The 14,714-nt window shown below is 43.6% G+C and overlaps 1 protein-coding gene across 4 annotated transcripts in view; it reads left to right on the forward strand.

Annotated features, from left to right (window-relative positions):
• Nucleotides 1-14,714, forward strand: part of SORCS1 (sortilin related VPS10 domain containing receptor 1) — a 485,001-nt gene that overhangs the window by 314,299 nt on the left and 155,988 nt on the right. For all 4 annotated transcript variants that reach the window (XM_040624058.1, XM_040624056.1, XM_008686657.2 and 1 more), the window contains exon 5: nucleotides 10,416-10,489. In XM_040624058.1, coding sequence (XP_040479992.1) covers nucleotides 10,416-10,489 — 74 coding nt within the window. The remainder of the gene's footprint in view (nucleotides 1-10,415; nucleotides 10,490-14,714) is intronic.

The raw sequence follows: 14,714 nt of genomic DNA on the forward strand, positions 1-14,714 counted from the left end.
AAAAAAAAAAAAAAGCATCCAAATTGGGTGATCAGTTCTGTGGAGGGAAGACCAAACCTTTGGGACAGGCTGCTGGGCCGCCCTGCACATGTGGCAGCTGTGGGATGTTCGCCAGTTTATATTGTGTCGTTTACTTCGGAGCTCTGCGGTTCGGCAGTGCAAGTGCTTTCCCGTGGGGACCTGCTCGGTTCCTCGGCATTCCGAATCACAGTTTATGAAGGTAATAAATCCGAAGTCTTGCACGTTCTCCTCACCGTCAGCGTTTTGGCATTTATGTATATGTGGAAGATACACACAAAGCCAAAACACGGCTTTAAAGGGGGAGAACACGTTTGGATAAGAAGTCTCCTTTCACAAATAGTTGAAACGCTGAGGCGCCTGCATGGCTCAGTCCGTTAGGCATCTGCCTTCGGCTCAGGTCATGATGCCCGGGTCCTGGGATCGAGTCCCGCGTCGGGCTCCCTGCTCAGCAAGGAATCTGCTTCTCCCTCTCCTTCTGCTCCCCTACCCCCTTGTGCTCGCTCTTGCTCTCAAATAAATAAATAAAATCTTTAAAAAATACTTAAAACTCTAAATATTAACAGCTGGCATTCTCTGTATGAGCAAAGACTGACTTTGAATTAAAATGATATACTGATAGAAAAGGAAAATTATACTGCCAGTGTGTTTGATGGCATACCATAAAATTTTGGTAACTTGCATAAAAGTAAATTTAAAAGAAATGCTTTTGGCTTCATATCCATATTTAGGGGGAAAAAACAAAACAAAACAACGGCTTCCCTTCATTCCTTTTTAATCTTTCGTACTTCTCCTGACTGGACCCTAATAGAAGGCAGTTGCTGATCATGGCGACTTTGGATGCTGGGAATTCCCTGGGAAATTATGACTGCTTGAGAAAGGAATAAATGTCAGCATTTTCCAAAACTCACTCATACTGGCTTCTCACCAGGGGTAGACAGTACAGAAGCCAGGTAAGAGCATGAGCTCTCTACCCTGTCAGGCCCTGCCAATGGCTGGGGGACAACCGACAGGTCATTAAACTTTATTGGTTCTCCAGAACCGTGTGAGGGTGCTGACATAACATACGTGCAACACTTAACACAGGGCCTGGCGCATCGTGGAGATGCCCGCCGATGCATTATTCACGCAGGCCTGAGAGACAGCCCTCCTGGGGTGGCGTAGCTGGATTTAGACCAAGCCTGCCTGAGCGGTCGTGCCTTCTCAGTCCCTAAAGTCATAGACGCTTTAGTCAATGTCAAATGCCCTCTTAGTGTTCAATCACTAAAAGATACCATGGAAGCAGAATGAATGGAGTGAGGAAAAACCAATGCACAGTACTCGGAAAATATTGATTATAATAACAGTAAACCATTAAATATTAAAGCATTTGTCTTCATAGTAGCTCTATTTGTTTTTTAATAGACCGAGCAGCCCCTTAATGCCAAAAGGGCAAGATTGAAATAAAAGATAAGTAGATCCTTGAAATTCAGCCCCCTGCAGATATTCAAATAATTTCTGCACAAGCACAAACACTTAGGAAACTGATATCTACCTAATACCATCATGTTTCCCCAAGGCACTGCATTAAGTAAAAAGGCACTCAGTTATTTATAAGAAATATATTGAGCATTATATTCCATGCTGATTAGGTAGGAATTCCATGTGCTTGAAATTTTCCAATGTCAGAGCTGATTTCTAATCTCATGAATATGTAAATAACTTAAGTATCCAAGTACAAAACTGGCAATTAGAGTGGAAGCCAGGGAGCTTGCTAAATGTCATCCCAATGCTTGTTTATAAAACAAATTCTCAAGCTGAAATGCCATCATATGTAAACAAGAGAGGCCTCCCTTCACCTTAGATACCTTGTTTAAACAGACTGTATTATTATTTTTCACTTGCAACTTGCGACACTTTGCTCTACCTGTTCCTAACCATTTGAGTAGAATGGGCTGGAAGAATAAGGAAAAATTGACATTTTAAAGGAGTCAATGGGATTAAGGTTTGGACAGGCACAATTATGCCATTTGGTAGCTCTTTAAGCTTTGAAATAGAGTTACATTTTCACTCCTACAACTCTTTAGCCAGCTCTTTTGATCTGTCCACCAGTACTTGTCTGAATGGATTATGATATGTCCTTAATCCAGGCACCAGTACGGGAAAGTTTGAAGGACATTTGATGTCATAAGAGAACATGAATCTCTTTCCTTAAAAAGCTGATAGGATACCTGGAAAGACCTGCCTCTGTGGAGGGCCCTTTAGAAATCTAGTAATGCTAGGATTTTCTGCGTTCTTCCAAGACAAGAGTGGTTGGAAGCAATGATGTTGCCAAGAAGGGGAGTGATTTTGGAAGGAGGAAGGCTTGGCCTTGTGAGTAGACACATTTTGTGAATTTATGACTCAATGGTTTTCATATTTAAAAAAAATAAAAATGTTACCTTGTCTAATCCCCTACCAGGGTATTGTAAGTGCAAATTACAAATGGCACGGTCATTGCCCCAAGGGACCCAGAGGCCACGATCACATAGCTGGCAAGAAGAAGAAAAACCAGAACTCAACATACCCCCCTAAAATTGCCAGGCTCCTTTACTGAGGTATACTCTTAATATAAAATATTATCAAGCAAGAGGCACCAATATAGACCTTCAAGGCTCCACTCTCCTGACTTGCTTAACTCCAATGCCTGCCTGGCTGATCCAACCACAGGCACGATGAGAAAATATCCCAGAACAATAAGACATGGGATTCTAAGCCAAACAGCATCACTTGCTGTAGAAAAGACCATGATAAAAAATATTCAGCCTCAAAGGTTGGGAACTTGGAATCCTTGTCTAGGACACTTTCTTACTTCCAGAAAGTCTAGAAGAAAAAAGCAGTCTCATCTGCTTCTCCCTATCATTCCTCCCTTCCTCAGGGTCTGAGGACAGTCAGTGAAGGCTGATGGCAATAATCTGTAGCAGAAATCAGAGAGAGAGAACTAGCACTGACCATTTGCTCTGTAGCAAGCATTCTGCAAGGCATTTCACATCGATTGCTCAACTTCATTCTTACAGCAAACATTAGAGATATTATTATGCCCATTTCGCATTTGGGGAATCTGAGGCTCTAAGGAATTAAGAAAATTTCCTAAGGTAGCCTGTCAGGCGATTGCTAGAGCCATATTATAGCCTATGTTTGAATGTCTTCCCACTCTGTCCTCACTGCACCATAAATCCAAAAACCAAAAAACCATTTGCCTTCCTAGAAAAACCAGTGTGATTTTTAAATTTTCTTTAATTGCCTTTTTTTTTTTTTTTCCGTTTTTCTGTAACGATCTCTTCCCTGTCCCACCTACCAGGAGAACTGTTCCCTCTGACAGATGCTGCGACACCCATTTCAGGAGCTGATTTCACAGCAGGGGGAGGACTGTTGTTTGAAGATCACAAGGGAGAGGAAGCAAGGGGTGGGGGCGGGGTTACCTGTGAGCCAGAGGGAAAGCACCCGTGGCTGGCTCCTGGGCACCCCACGCCCCTTGTGAAAGAGTGGAGTCTGCGTGTAAAATTGCCCCCTGCCCAGGAGAAGTGACTGGGGCTTTCAGAAGTGACCCACTTCTGAGCAGATGTGCTTCTTTTTCTTTTTTTTTCTCTTTAAATTTTGTTTCGTTTGTTTATATTTTTTAATGGTGTCCCTCCCCTTCCCTCGTGCTCATACCCAGGGGTGCTGGCTAATGGGAGCACTTGCCTCTCCCCTGCCCTGGTGTGGCAACTTCCCACTGGTCTGTCTGTCCTCCCTTCTGTCTTCACAGTCCTGAGGCATCTGTCTTACGGAGGCACGGTTCCAGTTACATTCCAGTTGTGTTTCACAACTGCTGAGCTCTCTCATCTGTGCACTTAAATAATGGTAGGATCCTATGGCTGTTGAGGGCTACTCATTGATATTGAGGGATTCGTAACATAGATCTGATTTCAGATTCCAATTATTTTATTTATCTTGTATTTGTTTCTCCATCTATATTAAATAATCTTTAAAGCCAAGATTCCATCTTATAATTTTTTTGTATACCTCTACAGGAAGTGCCCACAAATGCAACTGGCCTCAGTCACATATTGACCCTTCCTTCCCAGACAGCCCCAGTTCCATATGTCTGATCCTCCAGCCTGCCTCAGAGTGCCAAACCCAACTGCAGGGCATGGGACAGACTTCAGTGGCAGTTGGGGACTGGCCAGTGACAGATTTGATAAGTCCAACCACACGAGAGATGGATGGAGCCAGCGACGTGTCATCATTCCTGCTCACTGTTCATCAGCAAAGGCTGAATACCCAGCCTCGATTCTCTTGTCTCGTGACCTTGTCGACATTTGGATCCAGTCTCTCTATTAGCTCCCCACGAGTTGCGGTAGGGTTGCATCTGTCCAGCCTGTAGCCAGGCTCTGTTTATAGTCTCTGCTCCCACTTCACTTCTCTGCATGCAGGCCAGTCAAGCTGGGTCTCTTGCAGTTCACAAAAGAACAAAACCAACAACTTAAGCTTTGCTGCTCTGTTTATTTGTTCACACTGACCCATTCATTCTGGAACACTTTTTCTCCACATAGTTATACTAAGGAATGTTAACTGTACTCCAGGCCCACCTTGAAAGCTCTGGCAGGTATCCACCTTTTCCTCTCCTACATAGGCCACCATAGCACTCTGAACAAAATGTTACACATTTTTGTTATACGTTGTCTGGATATTCCCTGATAAGCTAGCCTTTCCTTTGAGGAATTTTCATCTGTTGGGGATGTGAGAGCTGGTCTACAATGGCCATGATGGTTCTCTCACTTTCTATCCCTGTACCCACTGGCCAGGAAGAAGACTCATGCTAGCACTTAGTGAAGTTTTATCAGATTATTTTAGGTACCAAGGGATGTGTCTTTCCCATAGAGTGAGTTCAGGCCTTCTCCTGTGCTGCAGAACCAGAGCCTCAGAGCATACTTCTGAAGACCATGGATTTTTGTGGATTGATTCTCTTCCTGTTGAAGCTGGTAGAGGAAAGAGCTTGATATTTGCAATGCCTTAGGCCTGGCGTTAGGAATTCATTTGAAGTCCTCAAGGTACCATCTCTTTCTTCCTAAAAAGAATTCAGTAACAGCAGTGCGAACTGGAGAATCATGAGGTTGATGAGTGCTTTGTACCCAGGCCATCCCCAGGGCAGTATTAGGATGAGGCAAGTAAAATAAGACTGGCAGGCTTTTCTGTCAGCCTTCTCAAGAAGTGCAATTTGCAGGCCTCCTGCCTCTAAAATGTTAAGGGCAGAGAAGCAAAAGGGAGTGAGCAGGCAGCCTTGAAAAGAGCCCACTACAGGAAGTATTCTCCCAACATGGAAGCCTCTTAAGGAGTCTGTGTGGAGGAGACCCAGGGACCTACCTCCTGACTGGGAAAGTCTCCACGAGGAGCTTTGTGGGGAAAGCATTCAATCCCATCAACCAATGATTTACAGCGTATTACCACTCTTCCTTTTACCAAATTGTGTTCGTGCACCAATTTCCTAGCCGCAGAAGAGGATCCCTAATGTGTACCTGTCTGACTTGAAAAAAGAGGGGCTACATTGATCTGATTTAGAAATATTGAGAAGACGTTCCAGGGACAGTGATGAGTGCACGCTTTTGCATCAGCACAAAGAAGTTGAATTTCTCTCCAGAGAAAGATGCTACCCTGCAAGGGCTTCAACCACCACGTGAATAAGAAGAAGATGGAAAATGAACGATGGCAGCAGCTGCTCTCATACCCCCTTCTCTCACCCCATCTTAGTCTGCTCTAGATCCGGAATGCTGAGCTATGCAGTGGATCTCGCTGTTTCCCACCCCCCAAGCTGTCGGTCTCCCCGTGGCATCCCCATTTATCCTCCCTCCAAGCCTCTACCCCTAATCCAGCTCACAGCCCTGCAGCCTCCTGAGGATGGCACCAGGGATGGCTGAACAACTGGCTAAAAGCTCCTCACAAAACTAACCCTCGCCATTGCATCCTTTGCAGTTAACTGTATTTCTATCTGTGCTCTTCCTACAGCAGACAAAGGCAGATGGCAAGAAAACAAGCCAATGTGAAAGATGTCTAAAAGAGAGAAAAAACAGATGATGTCTGAAACAGAGAAAGAGGGAGGGAGGGAGGAGCGACCATTCAGGAGAGGAGCGTGGCAGGAGGGAGAAGTATTGACAGCCCTGGACCCATGTAAGGACAGAGCAAAGGGTCAGGCCCCGCGGCTGAGGGTAGATGGAGAGCAGAGACAAGCACTGGGTTTGTGCTCATTAAGTTCTGTTTACTGAGGCAGGGAAGCGGTCTCGGACAGTTGAGGATGATTTGAGACAGGAAGGACTTCCTGCCTTGCATTCTTCTTAGTCAATGAGAATCCTTTCCCTGTTCCCTTTCTAAAATTTGTATTTCTTCAAAAAATTTCCCCAGTACTTTGTACCAGAGTTAGCACAACAAAAACAAAACCAGAAACCCTCCCAAGAATGGTGTTTTGGGATTTATGACAGAGGTTAACAGATGAATGTTGCCCTCCTAAAACTAATTCATATATTCTGTTGTCTTCTCCCTGATCTCTCTCTCTCTCCCTCTCTCTCCCTCTCTCTCCTTCTCTCTCTTTCTTCAGCATTGCTGGAGAAAGCTGCTCTGCTTTCTCTGATGCGACAGATAGTAATGATAGTTCTCAGTTCTGTGTTCTGACAGTCAAAAGAAGCCTTAGAGCCAGAGACAGAGAGGGAAATAAATCTTATTTAGGTGCTGCCAACACTATGAATTTTATTAAAGGACGTTGACTCGTTTTGCAAGAAAAGCCTTTCACTGGCAGCTGAGACAGTGTCATTGGGTAAAAGACTTTGATCCTTTTCTCTTCTTTGTGAAAGAGAACTTGGCTGTCAGACTCTGCAGGTTTAATTAACACATTAACTCGAGTGGCTGTGAGTTGTTGTCTCCTTTAGCTATGACACCAGGCTGGACAATAGGGGGAAAATATTTGAAGTAGTAGGTGGAGTATACAGAGCAGCTTTGGCTAAGGGTAGATATGCAAGACACCCTGCTTCCAAATCTTTGGAAGCTTCGAATATACTGATATTTATAGTTCTGGTTTGTTCATTTATTTGTTTTTTGGGTATAGGCCTCTACCATGGCTTCATGAAAATAAAATATATTGCTCTCATAAGTTACCTTTGTCTACCCATCAGGAAACCTGGGTACTTTACTAGATAGATTCATCATTAGGGAATTTGCATGGTGCAAAATTGACACTTTTTCCCCCTTGCCAATCTACTATGTGCTAGACATTTTCTAGAAGGAAGGGATTCCCGACACCTATAAGCTTTATGTAGTCTGATTGAAGGGGCAGGGAGTGGTCTCATATATTTTAGAGTGACTTTAGAAAGGAAAGAATTTCTGCCTTGTTTTCATAGATGGCTCTCTTGGAAGGTTACTAAGAAAATTAAATATAAATATGTGGCCTATAGCTTGATACCATCTGTTGAACCACGGAAATGAGGCCACAGGGAATTTTAGTGTGTAGGAGAAGGGTCAAAGAAAAGGCATATTGGGGTCTGGGCCTAAAAAGAAGAGGTTAGGCACGTCTTAAAGCCACCTCAGCCAGAGGGGGAGCGTCAGTGAAGACACAGCACGGGAAGTCTGCTCAGGTATGCATGAGAAAATGAGAAGGTGAGTCCATCAGCACCAAAAGGTTCCTTTCGAGAGAGAAAACTGAAAAGAATGTCACTGAGCTGAGTAAGAGAGGCGTGGTTTATTGGATTGTCTGGTATCCCCACTGCTTGAGGGGCCCCTAGATGCTCACAAATAACAGAGCAGCCCCTTGAAGAGGATAAAAACAATATCATGGGACATACCTGACTGGTCTGCAGATTCTGAATCCAAGCCTAGGGGGATCAATTAAAAAAGAAATAGAAAACACACACACACACACACACACACACACATGCGCGCGGGCACACACACAAATGGCAGCACCCAGTAATTCCGCACAAACATAAATTCTGTGTGCGGGCAGGGATGGCAGTCCCTTGGTGTCACCATATGAGCCCTCAGAGTTAATATTTGATTTTCGGGATATATGTCCAGCCTCAAGCACAGAATTGTTATTATTTCAAGCCATCCTGATTCTGTTACATTTGCATAAATCTTTGTGTATATAGATATTAACATACATTTATATATAGACATAGGCACACACAGCAGTGTGAACTCTATTCTCTTTATTTTCTCTTTTTTTATTTAAATTCAGCTAGGCAGCATACAGTACATCATTCGTTTCAGATGTAGAGTTCAGTGACTCATCAGTTGCATCTAACACCCAGTGCTCATCACATCATGTTCCCTCCTTAATGCCCATCACCCAGTTACCCCATCCTCCCACCCACCTCCCCTTCCAGCAACCCTTGGGTGGTTTCCTGTAGTTAAGAGTCTCTCATGGTTTTTCTCCCTCTCTGATGACTTCCTGTTCAATTCTCTTTAAACTCATGGTAAGAAGTGCAGCTGTGGGCTTAAAAAAATAGCAAGGGGTTGGGGGGAGAGGGAGAAGCAGACTGTCCCAGACCAGGTGCTTGCTGTTGTTCTACAAGTCTGTGTGTTCAGGTGCCAAGTGTTTGGGACATGCTGGTGAACGTGCATACTCTGGCCACTTGGGTTTGGAATTAAGAGGGAATGAGTTGTCCCATCCTCTGTTATCTCTGTGAGGGGAACTGCCGCCGCATCTCTCCTTAGCACTCTTAAGAGGAATCAAGCATAAAATGTACCCAGGCATGATGGGGTAGAGAAAAGACTTGAAAGAAAAAGCCACACATTCTCCTTGATCAGATGCCCAAATACTATGTAGTTGGAGCCAATTGAGCTGTTTGCTTAGTAATCACATATTTCAGACTTTTTTTTTTTTTTTTTTTTTTTGGCTTTAGAATGTGTTTTGATCCAATGGACGCAATGTTGTAGGAAACTCTTCCAAGGGTTGGTAAATAGTCACTTGAGCTGACCTGTTCCTTGGATTTGCCCAGGGCATCTGCCACCTGGGTGAATCACTTGGTGAGTCATTTGACCCTTCACTGAGTGCTGGAGCCGGAGAGAGGACAAAGCTGGACAATCATGGTACTCAGTACGGTATGACTCATTATCCATTCACTGTGGGATTTGGCGAGTGCAGTGGTGGAAGATTGGGGTGTCAGTAGGTTACAGACCAAGCAATTAGTAGAAAGGAGATATTCCAGATGATATTTATCAAATCAGTAGCCAGTCGTCCATGGGAACCGGAATGCCTGGTTCAACAGCAATGTCCAGGCTGCCATCAGAGGACACTTCCATGGAGCTGCAAAGATGATTAGAGAAGAGCAGAGGTGTGGAGTGAGTCAAGATGAAGAGCAGGAAGTAAGAGAAGAATCATGTTTGGAGGGGAGGGAGCATGTGGAGCGTTAGACCCTGTCTCATGAGCAGGGCTGCTTTGCAGTTGCCCTCAGAGTGTAGCAGTGTAGCATGTGGACTTGAACTCTTACCAGCTGTAGAGCCATCTGTAAAATAAATTGAGATAGCATCACAAGGATGGCATGTGGATTAAATGAAATAATGCATGGGAAGCACTTGGTCCACCATGACAGTGTAGTCTGTGTGGGCCGCCGGGTTAGCCTGAAGCTTCTCCGGCTGCTGTGGAAAAGACCAGCACTGGCTCCTCTGGGCTGCAGGGTCAGTTCCGATCTGCCTAACTTGCCATTGAAAGCCTTGTTCCAAGCTGCCCTCAACATTCACATCTACACTTATTTAGATAAGCCAGGCTTATTTGTATACTGTCCCCGCGTATCTCACCGCTCTGACCCGCGTTGCTCCTTGCGTCACGCCTGTCCCATTTCTGTCAGTTTGAATGCTGCCATTCATTTGGACCTCAGCTGGATCTGCACACATCTGTGAAGCGTCCCTGACTGATTCTGATTCTCCTTCCTCGGCTTTCCTCCGTCACAGGTGGCCTCATGCATTTTGCATTTCTCATGATTTTAGTCATGTGCAGGTTCAACTATCTGCTCTTCAAGCGCCAGATCTTGGATTTGGCACTTCTCTGTATTCCGCGCAGTGATCTGCATATGCTAGGTCAAGTGGCACTGCTGACTTTGTCACCAGGTAGAATGGGTATGAATCCCAGCTCATTCTTATGTTGGGAGGGCACGGGGTTTCCAGCAATCACATAATCTTCCTGAACTTCAGCTTTCTCAGTTGTAAGGTGGATATAGTAACACCTGCCTTGCAGAATGTGTATGAGGAGTAGAGGTGATATGTGCATCGCTCACCTGGCAGATGGCAGGTGCTCAATAAATGGTAGGTTCTGTTGTTGTTGTTAGTATTACTAATATTGATCCAGTGAACTAATATTTGTATATTCAATGTACCCTGGGGTCAAGGTGCTAAATAACTTCTCTTCTGTACAGTTATACAGCTCTGCTGAATTTGGGAGAAGGTGGCAGCTCATCCAGGAAGGGGTCGTGCCCAACAGGTTCTACTGGTAAGTCTCATTTTATTTTCTAGCCCATTATGCGATCACCTAGTAAATGAGCATTGGAATCTTTTTCTCCCCCCGACCTCTCACGTGAGGTCTGTCCTTACTGAGATATGCCCGCATCCCCACAGGGCAGGGTGTGATACCGGAATAGTCAGCATTTCAAGGGAATGTTAAAGCTGTGCCACAGAGTACTGAGCCTCAAATAGAGCATTGAGATTAGTGATCAACCAGGGCTTCGTAACTGTTGTTTTGTTATATTTTGAAGGGATTTGTGAAATAGACACTTAAAAACATTTTAGTACTGGTTTTTATTGCTAAAAGCATTATACACACATATGTTACATGTCAAAATAAGGGTTTTCAGTGTAAATAAGTAGATCTTACTAGTCTAAAAGCAGATCTTCCTCCCATTCCTGATTTCACATCTCCTCCACCTCCTCATCATACGGGGCACAACCAGCATTCTTAGTTTCTTAGTTCTCCTTCCATAAATGTTCTGTGAGTTACCAAACATATATATATATATATATATATATATATATATATAATATGTTCTTAGCTTGGCCTGTCATAACACAACACCATAGAGTCAGTAGCTTAAACAACACATTTATTTCTTATGGTTCTTGAGGCCAGGAAGTTCATGGTCAAGGTGCTGGCAGATTCAGTTCCTGGTGAAGACCAGGATATTGGAGAGGATACTGCAAGAAGCTTCAGAGGATAGTGCAGGATATCGCAGAGGGCTGCCTTCTAGCTGTGTCCACACACAGGGGAGAACAGCAGAGGAGCATCAGAAGAAAGAAGGAAGCAAAGAGAGTAATATTCTTCCTTTTCTTTACTACCTGTGCCCACCCCCCTGTTTAAACTAGAGGTGGCGTCCCTCCGTGGGAACCGGTGGCCACAATTGAAAAGAAAGGAAATAATACAAGTTCCTTTGGGTTTTTGAGTTTCCAAAGGCCTAGACCCTGGCAAAGTAAGAGCACTCTAGTGTAATTTTGACTTTACCTAACACTTGCTTTTGAATTTACAACCTAACCTCTGCCAAAAATATGACTCTACCCTACTTTGACCTAATCTGCCCACGGAAAGCATGTTTAGGTTGTTTCTAGACTTTTGCTGCTATAAGCAGTACAGTAAGAACTAGCTCAAAGAAGAGTCTCAGTATCTCTTGTCCTCGTCATTCAGAATCATTGGCATCATGACCTTTTAGGGGCCAACAGGCTCCCTACAATTCTGAAAGGTGTCTCTCCTTTACTCCTCCTGAAATCACACTGCTTCTTATCAGCCTTTGGACTTACAGGCACGTGATAGCTCCCCACACCCACCCCAGTTCTCTTACTTTTAGGGTAATGCATTTTCATCTTTCTCGTTTTCAAACCCTGCCCTAAAAACCCCTGTGGGAACTGAAAGCCAGAGGAACTGCATTAGAGGAATCTCTTAAAACGCTTGTGAAACTGCCTGAAAAAGTGAAGGATAAGTCATTTGCAAACTAACAGGCTCAAAGATAACACATAGAAAATTCTATATGGAATGATACCTAATTTTCCCCCATGAGAAAGACGTTTATAACTAAAGAAGGATTTTACTGCACAGAAGCTGTTCACCTCTTTCCCCCTGCTGCTGTTGCTCAGCAATGGCTTGAGCCTTGCTCTCGGGGTCCACATTGGCCTCCCCCTTCTCCTGGAATTCCACTCTAGCTGTCACTGAGTCTCCCTTCTGTGGTCAGCATTTCTTCTCTTCCTTTCTTTCTCATCCTGTCGCTTATTCACATGACTCCCTGCACCTCTGTATGTTCTTCCTAGAAAGTATAGAGTCACTTTTCGGAAAGAGGGGCCACGTTTTTTGTTTCTGTTTTTGTTTTTCACTCTGTCTTTGCTTGGTGCCATATGTGTAAAGAAGGGCTTCAGAAAATAGATAAATGAAGAACTAAAATAAACTAATGGAATCCACCTAATTTAACCTGGAAATGGAGTTGATAGTTTGCCAGTGAGAAAGTGTAAGGGACCAATCTTTCAAGTTCTGATTCCAAGTGACTTGGAATAGCTGCCTGTGGACCCAGCAAAGGAAAGTAGAAAGTTGCAATTTTCAGAGGACTGGATGGACGTGTGTTCCTACCAGTAGAAATGAAGAAAAATGCTGACTAAAAAGATAGATAAGAAAAAAGAACTGAGATGAGAATATTTTCCATGTAGGTGGCACAAGGTATGCAGTATTTTCTAGCTCACTAGAGGTCTTATTTACACACAGCATTAGGAGGTGAACAGACCCCATCATTGCTTTGGCTGGTGCTAATTGTATACGTTCTTATCTATTCTTTGAATGGGGTCTTTTATCTGAAAGCCTGATTAACAAACCCGTGTAACAAAATGTCATAATATCATTATCTTTATAAAAACGATTGTGGATGAATTCTGATTAATCTGTCTGTTAAGTAAAGTAAATAATGTCCCTCCTTCTACCTTTGGAAATAGACACATCTTCTTCTTTCAAGCCCTAAAATTGTGATAAGCATGATTCAAACTTAAGCTCTTTAATTCCCTGAACAGTTTAATGAAGTAAGCCTTGCATTATCATCATTCACAGATGGGGAACTTATGGTATGGAGAGGTTAACTAATTTAGCCAAGGTCACACAGCCGGAAAGTAGCAGAGCCAGGATACAAATGCAGGCAGTCTGGCTGCAAGGTCCATGCTCTACTAAATCAGTGGACTCCGTTGCCTCTGCCTCTTGGCCTTTTTTTCTGGGCTGGGGCTGTGAGCCCTGGAAACCCAGCCCATTCAGGCAGCTGAGCAGAGAAAACCCGAAGCTCTTTTGGCCACGGTGCCTGCATGAGTATCTCTCCAACTGGGCTTGGTGGATGGCCCCCATGGGTTCTTTTAGCTCTGTTGATTTTTCCAGAGAAGGCATGAGACCTTGTAAATTGCACAGTGCACATGACTGTTGATGAAAATCTCTTGATCTCTGGCCACATGGTCTGTATTTCTGACTGAGCAACTTCCTGAGGCTAGCAGCAGAGGTGTCAGTCAAAGCAGTATTTATTAGACTCACTCCTGGAAACCAATTGCTTCAAATTGCATGGGCACTATGGGGCTATCTAGGATTACTCAGCAAGCTTAATTAAAAGAGGTCCCCTTTAATCATTTTTGCTTGGAGACTGGCTATGGGGTTGTGGAAGGGACTGAGGGCAACTTTTCTAGTGATAAATTTTCTAGTGTAAGTGACTCTGGGTAATAACATAGCATTTCCCACAGAGAAAAATGAAGATGAATTCATGTCTTTTCCTCATCACCTAGTCCACTTAAGAAATACCTATTTTGGGTGGCAATAGCAATGCCACCTCTGAAAGTAGTTGATGGCAATTGGAAAATAATTCTGGAACATAAGAGCTTATTCTTATGTTATCACAGTGGTTGCTGTTCATACACCCATAGCGAACATAAATATGAACTTGCCTCCAAGGAGTTCATATTGTTTTTAAAACAGATTTACATGTATATTCAGCAGCTTATAAAACACATCTTAATACAATATTGCCCTTAATAGAGTGGGTGTCCTTTTTATTTAACTAACTGTGATAGCAGTCTTGTTCTTTGTTATGTCAGAAATCAGTTACACTGGGAGTACAGCCTGGAGATTAAGGGGCTCAGAGATGCTGAGGTGTGGGTTCCAGCTTTGCCATTTACTCAGTGAGGGGTCACGGGGAAGTTATTCCTGTGTGCCTCAGTTTTTTTTCCTCTGTGAAATGAAGATAACTAATACCTATTTCATTAAATGAGATATTTCTCATGAACTGGTTACATGCCTGGCACCTAAGAATTGTATTAAGTGCCCACTGACTAATAGTAATAATATTCTTAATAGTGGCTGACCTTCTACATCTATTATTTTTGCTCCCCCACCCTTGGCTTCATTCTCAGGTTGGTTTTCTCATTTGTGGCAATGATGGACATTGTAAACTTTAGTCTACTTTCTAACAGTGTAGAAGCCCCATAAAACCAGCCTACCTCTTCCCTTATATTTCCAGGGATTGAATCTGAGTGATCAAGGCTATAGAAGGCGGTACCTTACTCATGTGGGTCAGGGATGTGAAACAGGAGACGGAGTTGAGTCCCAGTCCAACTGCATGGTTCAAGGTTAGGGGAGAGATGATTGCTAAAAAGGAGAAAAATGGAATTCTGTTATTATCAAAAGGGAAAATAGATTTTCATTAGGGAAAAAAATACAGATG

Source organism: Ursus maritimus, unplaced genomic scaffold (genome assembly GCF_017311325.1).
Source record: "Ursus maritimus isolate PB19 unplaced genomic scaffold, ASM1731132v1 scaffold_7, whole genome shotgun sequence".
In the NCBI taxonomy this organism is placed as follows: Eukaryota; Metazoa; Chordata; class Mammalia; order Carnivora; family Ursidae; genus Ursus; species Ursus maritimus.